Here is an 18763-nt window from a genome sequence, read left to right on the forward strand (position 1 = left end):
TCTCCACTTCCATTTTTAGATAGGGAATCACCATGATAGGAACTCTTTGCCTATGAGGTATTGCAGCTGCTGTTTTGACCATTTGGTCATAATGCTGCCTGAAAGATAGAATGTCTGTCTCAGTATATACCTATTTATAAGACGGTTATTTTTCTGACTCTTTATCTGTATTGTCTTGCATTTTGAACTATCTATGGTGATTCTGGTACAATATATATTTCTTGGAGAAGATTTTTTGGATTGGGTTTCATTACCATTGTCCTTGGTGTTTTTTAATATGTCTGCACTGTGTTGTATTTTGTATGTGTGGTTTTAAACTTTCTGATACATAAATAAAGAATCGTATTATATTACTTTAAATTTGGAGTGCGTGCCTTTGGTCAAGCGCTTTTCTTGTGATTACTATGGAGAATCCAGGTTGGGACAATTCGGTCTCCTGACTACATATCTTGGTTTGCTCGGTCAGCTTCCTAAGCTTGCCACGCTCTCCTTTAAGTGGGTGCACACCAATAGTGACGTGCTACTGGATGGGATAGTTGGACCAAGAAGCCCTAAAGTCACATATTCTATTCCCTGGCAAAACAGCGGAAGGGTGAGACTTTCGCTTGTACAGTCATGGCCAAACGTTTTGAGAATGACACCAAAAATATATTTTCACATGATCTGTTGCCCTCTAGTTTTTAATTGTGTTTGTCTGATGTTTACATAACGTACAGAAATATAATTGCAATCATATTATGAGTACCAAAAGGTTATATTGACAGTTAGAATGAGTTAATGCAGCAAGTCAATATTTGCAGTGTTGACCCTTCTTCTTCAGGACCTCTGCAATTCTCCCTGGCATGCTCTCAATCAACTTCTGGATCAAATCCTGACTGATAGCTGTCCATTCTTGCATAAGCAATGCTTGCATTTTGCCAGAATTTGTTGTTTTTTGTTTGTCCACCCGTCTCTTGATGATTGCCCACAAGTTCTCAATGGGATTAAAATCTGGGGAGTTTCCAGGCCATGGACCCAAAATCTCTATGTTTTGTTCCGTGAGCCATTTAGTGATCACCTTTGCTTTATGGCAAGGTGCTCCATCATGCTGGAAAAGGCATTGTTGGGTGCCAAACTGCTCTTGGACAGTTGGGAGAAGTTGCTCTTGGAGGACATTCTGGTACCATTCTTTATTCATGGCTGTGTTTTTAGGCAAGACTGTGAGTGAGCCGATTCCCTTGGCTGAGAAGCAACCCCACACATGAATCGTTTCAGGATGCTTAACAGTTGGCATGAGACAAGACTGGTGGTAGCGCTCACCTCTTCTTCTCCTAATAAGCTGTTTTCCAGATGTCCCAAACAATCAAAAAGGGGATTCATCTGAGAAAATGACTTTACCCCAGTCCTCAGCATTCTACTCCCTGTACCTTTTGCAGAATATCAGTCGGTCCCTGATGTTTTATCTGGAGAGAAGTGGCTTCTTTGCTGCCCTCCTTGAAACCAGGCCTTGCTCAAGCAGTGTCCGCCTCACAGTGCGTGCAGAAGCACTCACACCAGCCTGCTGCCATTGCTGAGCTAGCTCGGCACTGCTGGTAGATAGATCCCGAAGCTGAAACAGTTTTAAGATACGGTCCTGGCATTTGCTGGTCCTTCTTGGGCGCCCTGGAGCCTTTTTGGCAACAATGGAAGCTTTCTCCTTGAAGTTCTTGATGATGCGATAGATTGTTGACTGAGGTGCAATCTTTGTAGCTGCGATACTCTTCCCTGTTAGGCCATTTTTGTGCAGAGCAATGATGGCTGCACGTGTTTCTTTAAAGATAACCATGGTTAACTGAAGAGAAACAATGATACCAAGCACTAGCCTCCTTTTAAAGTGTCTAGTGGTGTCATTGTTACTTAATCATGACTGATTGATCGCCAGCCCTGTCCTCATCAACACCCACACCTGTGTTAATGGAACAATCACTAAAACAATGTTAGCTGCTCCTTTTAAGGCAGGAATGCAATGATGTAGAAACGTGCTTTGGGAGTTAAAGTTCATTTTCTTAGCCAATATTGACTTTGCAAGTAATTGCTGTTAAGCTGATCACTCTTTATGACATTCTGGAGTATATGCAAATTGCCATTAGAAAAACTTAAGCAGTAGACTTTGTAAAAATTAATATTTGTTTGCATTCTCAAAACGTTTGGCCATGACTGTACTATCTTGTGTTCTTGCTGAGAATGTACAATATGTTTTTTGGTGAACAGATAAAGTCTTACCAATGTGTGGTTCCCTCACCCTGTGTTGTCTGAGTAGTGTTCTGCCTATGGGGAAACAGTGTGAGTGTTCAGTGGGATGAGCCCTGGTCTATGCAGTCTTTCTGAAGACTGTCAGGTCAGTGAATGAGAGCACCTACTGACCCTCGTGTCTCCACACAGAGCACTGGAGGAATGGGAATGAGGTATGTGTTTGTTTTCATGTGTGTGAGATATGTGTTGGTATATAGGTGGCTAATTGGAACCTCATACTAATTATATGGGGATTGTATAGGGGCTCATTTGATATATTTGGGGACGATGTGGGGGTTCATATGGTATTTCAGGGGCTGCATAAAGGCTAATATTGTATATATGGGGCTGTGGGCGGGGGGCTCATACTATATTGTCATGCCTCGGGTTCAGACCTCGATCAGGTGACCTTGTGCAGTGTGGTCAGTTTCCTTCTGTGCTGAGTCACAGTCTAGTTAGACCCTATTAAAATGCTGATGGCATTTTACTTCTGCTTTAATTTTTTTCATTAGTGGTTATCGTGTATCTTCACTTAATAATTTTCTCTGTCCTATCATATCCCGGTTGGGGATATTTAAATTTTTTTGTTACAGCAAAGTTTACATTTTTACAATTAAAACCACTCTCACTGATCTGTATGTAGCTATAAGACAACTGCATACAGCAGGAACCTCTCTCCAATGCTTGGTAGGCCGTAGAACAAATTGTTTGTTAAAGAGGTTGACCACTATTTTTTTCATTTTTATTGGTCGCATATCCTTGGGATATACCATCAATATTTGATTTGTGGGGTGTGGCTCCTTGCACCCCTAAAATTCAACTGTTACCAGTCAGCAGCAGCTGGAGGTTCTCAGACGCTGCTGGGACACAGCCGCGCCACCATTTCTTTAGTGGCAAACAATGGTTCCTCAGATCCAACCCCTATTCATATGTACTGTGCCTTGCGAAAGGATTCTGCCCCTTTGAATTTTTCAACCTTTTCCCGCATTTCAGGCTTCAAACATAAAGATAAAATATGTTAATGTTATGATGAAGAATCAACAACAACAAAAAATAAACTGAAAATTGGGGAGTGCAATATTATTCATCCCCTTTACTTTCAGTGCAGCAAACTCACTCCAGAAGTTCATTGAGGATCTCTGAATGATCCAATGTTGTCCTAAATGACTGATGATGATAAATATAAGTCACCTGTGTGTAATCTAGTCTCCGTATAAATGCACCTGCTCTGTGATAGTCTCAGTGTTCTATTTAAAGCACAGAGAGCATCATGAACACCAAGGAACACAACAGGCAGGTCCGTGATACTGTTGTGGAAAAGTTTAAAGATGGATTTGGTTACAAAAAGATTTCCACAACTTTAAACATCCCAAGAAGCACTGTGCAAGCGATCATATTGAAATGGAAGGAGTATCATACCACTGCAAATCTACCAAGACCCGTCCCTCAAAAAGATCATCACAAACAAGGAGAAGACTGATCAGAGATGCAGCCAAAAGGCCCATGATCACTCTGGATGAACTGCAGAGATCTACAGCTGAGGTAGGAGAGTCTGTCCATAGGACAACAATCAGTCGGATACTGCACAAATCTGGCCTTTATGGAAGAGTGGCAAGAAGAAAACCATTTCTCAAAGATATCCATAAATAGTGTTGTTTAAAGTTTGCCACAAGCCACCTGGGAGACACACCAAACATGTGGAAGAAGGTGCTCTGGTCAGATGAAATCAAAATCAAACTTTTTGGGCACAATACCAAACAATACAGTCATATGAAAAAGTTTGGGCACCCCTATTAATGTTAACCTTTTTTCTTTAGAACAATTTGGGTTTTTGCAACAGCTATTTCAGTTTCATATATCTAATAACTGATGGACTGAGTAATATTTCTGGATTGAAATGAGGTTTATTGTACTAACAGAAAATGTGCAATCTGCATTTAAACAAAATTTGACCGGTGCAAAAGTATGGGCATCCTTATCAATTTCTTGATTTGAACCCTCCTAACTAATTTTACTGACGTACTGAAGCACTAAATTGGTTTTGTAACCTCATTGAGCTTTGAACTTCATAGGCAGGTGTATCCAATCATGAGAAAAGGTATTTAAGGTGGCCACTTGCAAGTTGTTCTCCTATTTGAATCTCCTATGAAGAGTGGCATCATGGGCTCCTCAAAACAACTCTCTAATGATCTGAAAACAAAGATTATTCAACATAGTTGTTCAGGGGAAGGATACAAAAAGTTGTCTCAGAGATTTAAACTGTCAGTTTTCACTGTGAGGAACATAGTAAGGAAATGGAAGAACACAGGTACAGTTCTTGTTAAGCCCAGAAGTGGCAGGCCAAGAAAAATATCAGAAAGGCAGAGAAGAAGAATGGTGAGAACAGTCAAGGACAATCCACAGACCACCTCCAAAGACCTGCAGCTTTATCTTGCTGCAGATGGTGTCAATGTGCATCGGTCAACAATACAGCGCACGTTGTACAAGGAGAAGCTGTATGGGAGAGTGATGCAAAAGAAGCCGTTTCTGCAAGCATGCCACAAACAGAGTCGCCTGAGGTATGCAAAAGCACATTTGGACAAGCCAGTTACATTTTGGAAGAAGGTCCTGTGGACTGAAGAAACAAAGAATGAGTTGTTTGGTCATACAAAAAGGCGTTATGCATGGAGGCAAAAAAACACGGCATTCCAAGAAAAGCACTTGCTACCCACAGTAAAATTTGGTGGAGGTTCCATTATGCTTTGGGGCTGTGTGGTCAATGCCGGCATCGGGAATCTTGTTAAAGTTGAGGGTCGCATGGATTCAACTCAGTATCAACAAATTCTTGACAATAATGTGCAAGAATCAGTGACGAAGTTGAAGTTACGCAGGGGATGGATATTTCAGCAAGACAATGATCCAAAACACCGCTCCAAATCTACTCAGGCATTCATGCAGAGGAACAATTACAATGTTCTGGAATGGCCATCCCAGTCCCCAGACCTGAATATTATTGAAAATATGTGGGATGATTTGAAGCATGATGTCCATGCTCGGCGACCATCAAATTTAACTGAACTGGAATTGTTTTGTAAACAGGAATGGTCAAAAATACCTTCATCCAGGATCCAGGAACTCATTAAAAGCTATAGGAAGCGACTAGAGACTGTGATTTTTGCAAAAGGAGGATCTACAAAATATTAATGTCACTTTTATGTTGAGGTGCCCATACTTTTGCACCAGTCAAGTTTTTATTAAATGCGGATTGCACATTTTCTGTTAGTACAGTAAACCTCATTTCAATCCAGAAATATTACTCAGTTCATCAGTTATTAGATATATGAAACTGAAATAGCTGTTGCAAAAACCCAAAATGTTATAAAGAAAAAAGGTTAACATTAATAGGGGTGCCCAAACTTTTTCATATGACTGTATGTTTAGAGTAAAAGCAACATAGCTCATCCCCCTGAACAAACCATCCCCACTGTCAAACATGGTGGTGGCAGCATCATAGTTTGGGCCTGCTTTTCCTCAGCAGGGATAGGGAAGATGGTTAAAATTGATGGGAAGATGGATGGAGCCAAATACAGGACTATTCTTGAAGAAAACCTGTTGGAGTCTGCAAAGACTTGAGACTGGGACGGAGATTTTTCTTTCAACAGGACAATGATCCAAAACAAAAAGCAAAGTCTAGAATGGAATGGTTCACAAATAAACGTATCCAGATGTTAGAATGGTCAAGTCAAAGTCCAGACTTAAATCCAATCGAGAATCTGTGGAAAGAGCTGAAAACTGCTGTTCACAAACGCTCTACATCCAACCACACTCAACTTGAGCTATTTGCAAAGGAAGTGTGACGCCCCTGGACTATCAGGTTGTCACAGGGTACTGCACACTCTGTTACCTTAGTGCAGTATTCAAATCCTTCATGGTTCTGGGTCCCTATCTTGCGGTACTGCCTCCAATAGCAAATCAAATCCTATGAACACCCTGCAGCACATCCACCAGACACACCAGTGGGCGGCTTGAGCGGAATAGGGTCGCCCACCTAGGGGTCAGGAAGGGTAGGTCAGGAGAGTGTCAGTAAAGTGAAGGAAAGTAAAATGAAGGAGTTGGGAGGTGGAGGAAGCAGGGAGTGGTGCCTCCCGAAAGTAGCTGTCTAGGTTGCAAGCGGTGTCTGGGCCTAGAGGAGTTGGACCACCGGTCGCAGGGGATTGAGATGAGGTGCCTAGGACCTGTCAAGAGGACTGTCAGCAGCCTGCTCCTATCTCCGGTCCGGGACTGAAGGCACGGCAGGGTACACGGACCCTAGGTCAGGGAGAAGATTCAGGCAACCCGGCAATTAACCTGCCGAGAGCGGCGCCTTTATGGATTGTTCCCACTAGCTCCAGAATCGTGGCACTAGCGCAACAAGGGGGATAAGGCCTTCCACATACGCAGCCCACAAGATCCAAAGCATGAGCCCTGAGAGCAGACTCCCACACTTAGCCACAGTGGGGAGCGGGACCCGGCAAGTTCCAAACTACCGGGTCATTTCAGTAAAATCTTAACTTTGTGCCAGGAGGCAGGTCACAGTACACCAGGCAGCACTGCAGGGGACGGGACCCGGACGAGCTCCCCGAGAGAGGCAGCGGCACCTAGAGATTTGGTTTACCCGGTTGTCAGCATCTGCTTATTGGCTGAGTGAGTACATGAGTGACTCCCCGCACTGTGTCCCCGCATCACCATCCAGAGTCCCGAGGCCTACCTCTACCCGTGGAGGGTAATAACACCTTCCTGCCCCATTCCATCACCCCGGGTACTCCCAACAACGGCAGCGGCGGTATTCCCAATTACCGCACACCACGAGTGGCGTCACGAACTACAACTCCCTTGTAAATATCCCCTTTTACTTTAGAGTGTGCCTGCTAAGCCCCCAGGTCCAGAGACCCTCGAGCCACGAACTGACACCATCCCGGATCCTAGCAGTTTGATCCGCTGCTGGGGGTGGCACAGAAGAATGGACAAGAATTTCAGCCTCTCGATGTGCAAAACTGATAGACACATACCCCAAGCGACTTGCAGATGTATTTGCAGAAAAAGGTGGCGCTACAAAATATTAACTTAAAGGGGCTGAATAATATTGCACGCCCCAATTTTCAGTTTATTTTTTATAAAATTTTAAAATAAGCAATATATTTTGTTCAACTTCACAATTTTGTCCCACTTGTTGATTTTTCACCAGAATCTTTATTTTTTTTATCTTTATGTTTGAAGCCTGAAATGTGGGAAAAGATTGGAAAATGTAAAGGTGCCGAATACTTTCGCAAGGCACTGTATAAGGTAGTCGATCTGTAGTTCCCAGGCTTGTCAACAATAGCTTTGATGGAGCTGCTATGTTCTGACAGTATCCAAGAGCCTTCAGTCGCAGCTGGTAGGAGTTAATCTGTGGGAGTCTCTAGTAGTGTTGAGCCACCCCCTAGTGTTCGAGTTCGGTTCGGTTCGTTGAACGGCGGGTGTGTTTGGCGAATGTTCGAAGAACGTTCAACGAACACCTTTGAACCCCATTGAAAACAATGGCAGGCAAACACAAACACATTATACATGTACACATACAGTTAATAAACATTGCCATTATACTTACAGGTCCCTGCGACACGTCCTACCCTCTGTCTCCCGCTGCTTTTCCTTCCGATCATCGCTGCGCCCTCCCAGTAACCAGCACTAATGATAGGACCTTCCGTGACGTCGTCATAGTATGTGACCAGTCACGTGTGTATTATCTCATTGGCTACAGACTGGTCACATGGCTAGACGTTATGCTAGGTCCTGTCAGTGCATCTCTCCGGTACGCGGTGCTCGTTTGAGCTTCTCCGTGTACCGGCGAGATGCTTGGGCACATGCTTGGCTCCCCATCCCTGCATGTCGGCGCTCTTTTCAGAGTCAGCCCACGTGCAAGGACTGGATGCCACAGCCGGTGAATAGCTGAGCCTTGTAGTTCTGCTGCTCCCCCTGTCTCTCCCTCTAGCATACAGTCCTGGATGGAGGATGCTGAGCCTTGTAATTCTGCAGCTGCTGTTTGCTCTCCTCCATACAGACAGACAGCAGACAGCATCTGCAGAACTACAAGGCTCAGCATACTCCATCCAGGACTGTATGCAGGAGTTTTTTGCCCCCCCAAAAAATTACGTGGGCTTCGCCATGTTTTTGTATGATAGCCAGGTACAGCAGGCAGCTACGGGCTGCCCCCAACCCTCAGCTGCCTTTTTGTACCTGGCTGGGAACCAAAAATATAGGGAGGCCCTTTTTTTTTTTTAATTATTTCATGAATCAGATGATGTGTCAGGTTCAAGGGCCTGAATCACATGACACAGCAGCTGATTGTTTAAACGGCTTTTATACAATCAGCTAATGCATCAGTGTAATTTTTACTGGCTGGGCTGTAAAAAGCCAGCGGGGATAGAGCGGGAGAGGGAGAGGGAGAGAGGGAGAGAGAGAGAGAGAGAGAGACACCGCACCATGGCAATTCGGGATGAGCTGGCTAGAGTCCCGGGACTGTCGCATCTAATGGATGCAGCAATTCCGGGCGGCTGCTGGCTGATATTGTTAGGGTGGTGAGCTCCCCATAACGTGGCGCTCTCCATCCTGACAATACCAGCCTTCAGCCGTGTGGCTTTATCTTGGCTGGTATCAAAATTGGGGGGAACCGCAGGTTTTTTTTTATACTATTTATTTATTTTACTGCACGATATAGACCCGCCCGCCGGCAGCTGTGATTGGTTGCAGTTAGACAGCTGTCACTCATCGTGGGGGCGTGTCTGACTGTAACCAATCATGGTCGCCGGTGGGCGGGGAAAGCAGGGAATACCAGAGTGAATAATGAGCGGCAGCCATTTTCAAAAGAGGAAAAGCCACTGTAGCTTTGTGACAGCTGTGCAGCGCTGCGCCCGTGATCGGTGAGTAGGAAAGAGAGAGGGATTGTTCTGGGGACGCAGGACGCATGCAGATACGCAATGTGCACACATAGCCTTACTGTGAAAAGCCACACTTTTGGTGAATGAACCGTTATCGAACGGTAACTCGAACTGCCGACCTTGAAGCAAATCGTTCGAGTTCGTCGAACGACTCGAACACCGCCCAAAATCACTCGAATTTGAAATTGGCGAACGGTTCGATTTGAACATCGCTCATCTTTAGTCTCTAGGTATCACATCCCCACTGATCAGATATTGATGTCCTATCCTAAAGATTGGCAATCAATGCAAAAACGTTGTGGCAATGCCTTCAGACTTCACCTTTGTCTAAGTTCTACTCACAGTAGGAAAACGGAAGCGATCAGCAGAAGTTTAAAGGGGTACTCCAGGGAGATAAAAAAATATTCTAATTACCATGACCTCATAAACAATAAAAATCAGCTCCATAGTGCTGTTTCCCACCCTTACTGTACCTGTAGCTGCTCACTACTGCTTCCCCTCCCTTCTTGGATGTTACATCACACATGAGGAGGCATGGCCTGCTCTTGGTGTGTAGTAAGTGCCAGCCTCTTAATATCTGCTGCTCTGCAGTCATAGATCAGAGTGCGTGGGCACACCCCATCATGCCCCATGTTCTCTGACTTCAGAGAAATAGATATTATCAGGGGGATGGTTAATGCTAGACATCAGGAACAGGCAATGCCCCTTATTTTTGGACAGAACAGAAGCAAATATCAGGTGGCTGGCTGTTACTAACATCATGGAGCATGGCATGCCCCCTCATAGGTGATGTAACATCCCAGAAGGGAGGGGGACCAAGAAGCAGCTCCAGTGTCACTCTGAATTACAAGTACTATGATGTTAGGGAACAGAACTATGGATTTCACCTTTCATCATTATAATATTTTTTTTTCTCCTCGGAGTAGCCCTTTATCTCCTTTCTTCTTTGCTGGATTTCTGGAATTCTTTTTGTTTTAGTAACTGACAGAAAATCCCACAGACTAAAAAACAATGGGAGCAAAAGTATTTCCTTTTGACTTAATTCATCTCTAGGTTTACTGTTCCTTTAAGGAATGATGTGTCAAACCTCAGCTATTCCTAGTATTTCGTTCACTGTATAGTGCAATCATTCCTACTTAATATTATAAAAAAAGAAGCCTTAAGAAAACTAAATATTGTACTTATTTCCAGTAATCTTTGCTCCAGTTTGTTGGATTTGGAAATAAAGTATCCTATTTGGCATACTGTATAGATTTCCTGTGCAAAGGTCTAGTAGGCCACCACATTGAGACTTCCTGAGCAGACATAATGGCTCAGTTTTTTATGTAATTATTTTTTATTGTCAAAGGTTCCCCGAAGTTTGCAGAAGGGCCATCCTAACACTGTCACCCCTGTTTTGAAGTCTCACCGCAGCTGTGCTTAGTAGAAAATAAATGAGTAATTCATAAATTCCCAAATTCAAATGAGAACAGAAACTTTGTCGACAAACCAGACTTGTTTGTTGAACATAAAAGGACATAAATCCTCTACAGTTCCCTAGAGAAAGACTTGAAAAGGGGAGTAATTATTATAAACCACTTAGTGCTATATGCTCTGTATCATGTTGCCGTGAGAAAGTTAGGTTTGATTGGTTCATAAAGCAGGTTTCTTAAGCCCCTTTTTAGGCTGTATGTATCGTAATATGAGTATGGATAAGTAATGGTAGTATAATATACAAAAAGTCCAAAAAATAAATTATATGCGATTATATTATACACATCAACATGTATACGTATACAAATTTAACAGATGCACAGATTCAGGACAGAATAGCTAAGAAACCTGTGATATAATCATAGATCGGTAAATACCATGTTTTTTCAAAACTAAACCTTAGCATGGATTTTCAGCATTTTCGGAGCAAGGCTTAAATATAAGCTCTTCCCCGAAAATAAGCCCTAGTCGCGGATGGACTAGGAGTGTCTGTGCAGCTAAAAAAGTTCAAGAATACTGCAGGACACTTCATTATAGACAGCTGACACCCCGCAATCATACTCACCAGACGCCGAGCGGGAGGCCCTGCAGTGAATCACACACCCACACACATCAGATCGCACACAAACATCAGATCTCATACACACAGACATCAGATCACACACACAATCACACATCAGATCACACACATCAGATGCAGTGGTGGAATGCATCAATGAATTCCACTTCTGGGTTCTCCACGCATTCCACTGCACTGTGTCCCATCTTTACTTGCTGACCGGAAGAAATTGGTATTGCCGGATGTGGTGAGTGTGTGTGATCTGATGTGTGATGTCATGTGTGTGTGTGTGTGTGTAATCTGATGTATGTGAGTGTGTCGGCCAAATCCAGAGGATGCAGCATGGAGCATACCTACTGGGAGCGCCCGACAAAGATCACAGGAGGACCTGGAAGCCCTGCAAACGTCCGGGGTCTAGTAAGTACGAGTCTCCTAGTAAGGTGGGGGTCTGTTTTTTTCGATGGGGAGGTAAACTTACGCCAACCATGTTTCTCCAAGACTAAAGGCCGCTTTACATGCAACGACATCGCTAGCGAGATGTCGCTGGGGTCACGGAATTCGTGACGCACATCCAGCCTCGTTAGCGACGTCGTTGCGTGTGACACGTATGAGCGACCGCTAACGATCCAAAATACTCACATCGTTTATCGTTGACACGTCGTTCATTTTCAAAATGTCGTTGATCTTCTGGGACACAGGTTGTTCGTCGTTCCTGAGGCAGCACACATCGCTACGTGTGACACCCTGGGAATGACAAACAACAGCGTACCTGCGTCCTCTGGCAATGAGGTGGGAGTGACCTTCATGCGGCTGCTCTCTGCCCCTCCACTTCTATTGGTTGCCTGCTGTGTGACGCCGCTGTGACACCGCACGAACCGCCCCCTTAGAAAAGAGGTTGTTCGCTGGCCACAGCGACGTCGTTAGGCAGGTAAGTACGTGTGTCGTGCATTACCGATTTTGTCCGTCACGGGCAGCGATTTGTCTGTGACGCACAAACGACAGGGGCGGGTGCGATCGCTAGCGACATCACCTTAAGACCTACTCCGAAAAAAAGCCCTAGTGTTTTCTTCTGGGCAAAAAAAAGTATAAGACAGTGTCTTATTTTTGGAAAAACACGTAGATAGTTACATCCCAGCTCCACTCAAATTCTCTCATTTTGGCCTAGCTGGGAGTACTGTTGTGAAACTACCAAACATCACCAGTCCGACTTGTGCCATAATTTTATAACTTTTCAATGCAATTTACACCAGAATTCTGTCTTCAGCCTCAACTCAACCAGCGTGACTAACAACAGCCGCTTGTACTGAGCAGTTTGAGATCTCATCTGCAGCAGGAAGACAATGAGGACCTGTCAATTAGTATAAGTGGCCACAAATTCAGTAGTACAGTGTAGAGAAACTGAAATGCTTGTCAATTAGTTACTCGAAATTCAACATCAGAAAGAATAGACATTAAGGAGTGGTCAATCACGAGAGCTGTCGGAGATTCAGCAGCAGGGAGGATAGACATTAAGGAACAGTCAATCATGAGAGCTGTCGGAGATTCAGCAGCAGTGAGGATAGACATTAAGGAACAGTCAATCATGAGAGCTGTCGGAGATTCAACAGCAGGGAGGATAGGCACTAAGAAGCTGTCAATCACGAGAGCTATCAAAGATTCAGTAACAGGGAGGATAGACATTAAGCAGCTGTCAATCACGAGAGCTGGCGGAGTTTCAGCAACAGGTAGGATAGACACTAAGGAGCTGTCAATCATGAGAGCTGCTGGAGATTCAGCAGCAAGGAGGATAGACATTAAGGAGCTGTCAATTATAAGAGTGGTCAGAGATTCAGCAGCAGGGAGGATAGATAGAGCTGCCAATCATGAGAGGTGTCAGAGATTCAGCAGCAGGGAGGATAGACACTAAGGAGCTGTCAATCAGGAGAGCTGTCAGAGATTCAACACCAGGGAGGATAGACACTTAAGGCCCCGTCACACACACAGATAAATCTTTGGCAGATCTGTGGTTGCAGTGAAGTCATGGACAAATTGTTCCATTTGTTCACAGCCACAAACCTGGCACTGATTGTCCACAATTTCACTGCAACCACAGATCTGCCACAGATTTATCTCTGTGTGTAAAGTGGCCTTAAGGAGCTGTTAATCATGAGATCTGTCAGAGATTCAGCAGCAGGGAGGATAGACACTAAGGAACTGTCAATCACGAGAGCTGCTGGAGATTCAGCAACAGGGAGGATAGACACTAAGTAGCTGTCAATCACAAGAGCTGCTGGAGATTCAGCAGCAGGATGTAGGAGAACGAAAAAAACCTTCTCAATCAGGCAAGGTGGTCAGGGTTCCGCAGCAACAGAGAGGATGGTCACTGAGGAGCTGTTAATTAGGCTAGATTCAAAGAGATCAAGTTTAAACTGAAAGGGAGCACACAGCTGTTCTGATTTAGATTTTCAAGGTAACTACACCAACCACATCAGGTCTACAAGATTTATTTAATAATGTATAGAGCTTATATTGTCAAATATGGTGACAGATCTGCATTGAGCGAAGTTACTTTAAAGTAGATCATTGCAATGTAATTACAAATGTGTAGATTAGAAAGTCTAGGAATAGAGAACTATTTTTCCTATATCACGTAATTAGATATATACATTCCATATATCATTTCTGAGAGTTCTATTCAGTTTTACACTGTAGATGTAGTAATAATCCAGAAGATTGTGTAGTGGTATGCTGCTGTGGCACAAGTTAAGTTGGGGGAGAACTTCTCTTCTCTAAAATGCAGCATACCAAAGGCTTCGCATAAATAGTACAGCTGTGTTGGCAGAGTAGAAGTGATTGGCATAACAGTGCAGGTGGTTTGTGGATTATTGAGTGATTATGTCTGGAATATTATGGCATGAAAGAGTGGATTTTGAATTAAATTGCTGAGGAGTCAATGGAGGATTTCGAGCAAAATGGAAGACACTACAAGTGGATGTTTCCCCACTGCATATAAAGTGATAATTGTGAAGGTATACAATAGTATATAAAATAAACATTCTATTTAAACAAATTACATAAATCTCTCTCTCACACACACACACACACACGCACACACACACACTATATAGTGCTCAGCATAACTGAATACACCCCTTGGAAAAATACGATTTTAATCAATATCTCACTGAATACCATAACAATTTCAAAAAATGTTGACATTTTGACAAGACTGAGTTTCATAGAACATTTTCTTTTCATCCACATGAAAGTAAGGTTGATAATCTAGCTTTAATTGCAAATCTTCAGTTTTACTAAAATTAGACAATGCAAAAATGAATGCACCCCACGTCAGAGACAACTCTACAGCTAGTATTTTGTAGAACCTCCATGATTTTTAAGGACAGTGTGGCGCCCCTGAGGCTTCAGTCGCCACAGGGTACTGCACCTCACTTAAGGTGCGGTACTCATCCTGGATTCAGAGGAGGTACCGGTTCCATCACACACAAAATCATACACACAACCAGGTTGGCCTCCCCACTGGGGACCAGCTAGGGTTGGGTCTTAAGGCACTCACCAAACATGGGGGGCTGACACCCACTAGCGACAGGGAACCGGGGGAGGAACAGCTACCAGGGGGTGTTAGACGCAACACAACAGTTAGGAGTTCTCGGGATCGATGCAGTCTAGGGTGCAGAAACCTAGGGTGGATAATACTTCAAGTTGTCCAACAACATTTGTAGGCCAGGGGGATTGTATGTCCCTCTGGCCACCAAAGTTCCTAGAGCACAGTGCTAGATAGTGTCCGGGGTCGTATTCTAAGGTAGGCCCCACAACGGACCCACGGCACCTGCATCTGGGACAGAAGCAAACACTTTTCAAGAACTGGGGTCCCCAATAAGCTTCAGGCCACAGGAATCCACCTCTAAAAGCACAAGGAGGAAGGGCCCATTGTCCACTTTATCAGTTCTTACCTCCAATGGATCCAGGATTGACTGGGGCCCATCACGGCGGTGATCGGCATCTCCTGGGTAAACCAGGACTGTGAGTAAAGAAAACCTTAAACTCGCAGAGACTGTGTCCGCCTGTCCTTGCCGGCGCCCCACGCTTCAGCGCCTGCCATTACTACTCCCCTCATCACCCTTCTTAGCTGCTACGACCATCAGCCCTGGAGGACAGTGACAGCAGCGGCGGCTAATCCCTGGCCGCATACCATAGGTGGTGCCATGAAACATCCTCCATTATCATTCCCCCCCCTTCATTGTACACCTCAGGGCCACGAAGCTAGGCAAAAGAGTTACCTGTGACTTCCCCAGACCCAACATCCCCAGGCCCGGCGACAAGTATTTAACCCCTTGCCCTGTGGGTGCTACAACAGCACCAATTGTTCTAGGTATGGAATGAACAAGTTGATAACATATTGTAAAATCCATCTTTTTCCATTCTCCAAGAACAATCTCTTTTAGAGCCTGAATGCTGGATGGAGTGTGATGCTTAACTTGTCTCTTCAGAATACCCCATATGTGTTCGGTTAGGTTCAGACCAGGAGATCTACTTAGTCTCTGAATCAATTTCCCAATGTTTTTCTTCAGGAATGCAACAGTAGCTTGTGTTTTGGATCATTGTCGTGTTGGAAACATGTACCAAGGCCACGGAATGATGGTAGCATCTTCTCTTTCAGTGTAGGGCAGTACACTTGTCTTTGAACTTGTCTTTACGACAAACTGGTTAGTGAAAAGTATAGATGGACTTTTGTTTGGAAGAGTTTCATGTGTATATACACAGTTTTCGGGAGTGAATTCCATCTGAAAGATTCCTTTTAACAAGAAACGAAAATTTTGAAATTTAGGATTGTTGTCTTCTGAAATGACATGAATTTTACTCTCTCTTTAAATAGGTATGATTTTGTGGAGATTGAAGACCCTAGTGATGGGACAAAACTTGGACGCTGGTGTGGCTCTAATGTGGTGCCAAGCAAGCAGATATCAAAAGGAAACCAGATCAGGATACGATTTGTATCGGATGAGTACTTTCCCTCTGAACCAGGATTCTGCATCCATTACACTCTTCTCACCCCGGTAAGCACATTGCTCATGTGCTCAGTATTACAATTATAAGACAGCACTGAGCGTTCTGTAACCTGATCATTTTTAGGTCATAAGCTCAGAGCTCTGAAAGGCCCCAAAAAAGTTAATGAAAAGCAAACAACTTTCTTCAGAGGGCGATGTATTCCTTTCAAGCAAACTAAATATATACCCAGGTGTTTCACTTTGCTGATTTGGATGTGTCAGTGATTTGAGTTTGTGGTCAGTCATGTGAAAAGTCTTGCATAACTTTGTTTTCCCACTTTGTGAGGAAATTCAATATCTGTAAATTACATTTGAGTTTTTTGGAAAGTAATATCGCCTGCAACAAATAGTAACTGCCAGGGTATGATTTTACATAATACCGTATGATTATATGCAGATGGAGCTATTTTGAGCTTATTTAACACATTTGTCATAACGTTTACTGATCCCGTACCTGGTTTGCGCTAGTGGACCTCTAAGGTAGATATGTCCTCTGTCCCGGGGTACTGAATTACCAATCCAAGCTTTAGATATGTTGACGACCAGGGGTGTACCATGCAGACACTATGGGGTCTGTGAGACAGAATGTCAAATGGCATCAGACCCCTCCATCCCCCATACAGTTGAAAACATAAGGCTTGGTCAGGACCACCAGAGGATTCTCCAGTGGGCCTGGAGTTGGAAGATGGATTCACCTGCAAAAACAGCACATGACACTGTGCAATTGCTGTGCTATGTCTGGCCATCCAGAGGATAACTCGGTGTTTGCTATTGGAGCAGAAGAGAGGAAGCTCTGACCATCAGCTACATCTTCAGCAGAGCAGAAAAGTTGCTTGCTTTACAATATGGCCACAGCTCGCTCTGCCTCCCCTGCTGTGTAAATTAATGCTGAGCTCTCCCCATCCTTCCTTCTGCCCTGCAATAACAGCTTAGAGCTCCGCAGTTGGGCTCAGGGGGAGGGGAGGCTGCATCACAGAGAAAATGGACATGCAAGTTACCGGAAGGACATGGCAAGTAATAGCCCCATGACCACTGAGGAAGGATTCTCCGGTCGTGATGGTTACTATACCCCCCAAACTTAACCTAAAAATAACACACCGACTGCATGCGACTTGGTTAAACAAATTGGCCACAGCAGCCTTTATTACCTACTATTAACATACTAACACAAAGGGGGCGCCGTCCAACGGGCGACCCCAAACACACAATAATAGGTAACACATAATAATAATAAACGGTACATGAAACCCTATGTAGGCCCGGTCCAGAAACCCTTTCCTACACCAATATCCCTGGCCGCAACACTCCGACCCAGAGATGAGGTATTAATCACCCCACGGATTAATACCCCCCAAACTTTGCAGAACCCCGTGCCTGCAATTTCCCGGAACCCAGAGACACCATACCAAGACAGTGCCTCTCGGTCCAGCTACCAATCCCTTACAACCGCTTCTGGACCAGACCTACCCCCGCTGCTGCGACAAAACATACATCCCTTTCATGATATTTTTTTTTTTTTTTACTTTCCCCTTTTTTTGACCTCCCAGCCCTAAAATCCTCACTCACCAATGCCAAGAGTGCCAATAAATAATCCACTCGCCCGTTACCAAACATCTCACCCAGCACTGCCTGCCACTCAACCCACACTTTAGCATAACGGCACCAAGTCACCTCGGTCACCGAATTCCTAATCAAACCCGCAATCACTGCCTCACCAGGCTCCACAATTCCTCTGGGCACACCGCTCCGATCTCGTCTGCCCCCGGCAGTAACTCCCGAAACCTGTGGAACTGAAAACGAGATAAAGCGTCAGCCACCCCGTTATCAACCCCCGGCACATGTTTTGCAACCACATGAATATTCCACAGCAAACACTTGAGCACCAAATGCCGCAAATATGCCACTAACGGTCCAGATTTCGCTGACAAGCTGTTTATTGCATGTACAACTGCCTGATTATCGCAATGAAAGCACACTTTACGTCCCGAAAATTGCGACCCCCCACAACTCCACCGCCACCACGATTGGAAACAACTCGAGCAGGGCCAGATTTTTTACCAGGCCACCCTGTCACCAATCCTCGGGCCACCTTCCCACAGACCAATGACCCTGAAAAATGGCGCCGAAACCCGCCGACCCGCCCATATCCGTATACAGTTCTAGAGCATCATTGGGCACCACCTTCTTCAACCACAAAGTGCGGCCGTTAAAATGCCGCAAGAAGTCGTCCCAAACCAACAAATCTTCCTTGATCTCCCGCGTGACCTGCACAAAATGCGCCGATGACCGTACGACTGCCGTAGCTGTCGCCAACCTCCTGGCGAAAACACGCCCCATCGGCATAATCCTGCATGCAAAATTCAGCTTTCCAAGCAAAGACTGTACCACCTTAAGCCGCACTTTTTTTGCTGCCAGCATTGCTGCAACCGCACTCCGCAAATCCACAATCTTGTCCTCTGGCAACCTACATTCCATGGCCAGCAAGTCGATTTCAATCCCCAGGA

The 18763-nt window shown here is 44.6% G+C and overlaps 1 protein-coding gene across 1 annotated transcript in view; it reads left to right on the forward strand.

The window, feature by feature from the left end:
* Positions 1-18763, forward strand: part of PDGFC (platelet derived growth factor C) — a 403078-nt gene that overhangs the window by 252869 nt on the left and 131446 nt on the right. The window contains exon 3 of the mRNA XM_075347615.1: positions 16088-16268. Coding sequence (XP_075203730.1) covers positions 16088-16268 — 181 coding nt within the window. The remainder of the gene's footprint in view (positions 1-16087; positions 16269-18763) is intronic.

This window comes from Anomaloglossus baeobatrachus, chromosome 1, assembly GCF_048569485.1.
Source record: "Anomaloglossus baeobatrachus isolate aAnoBae1 chromosome 1, aAnoBae1.hap1, whole genome shotgun sequence".
Classification (NCBI taxonomy): Eukaryota; Metazoa; Chordata; class Amphibia; order Anura; family Aromobatidae; genus Anomaloglossus; species Anomaloglossus baeobatrachus.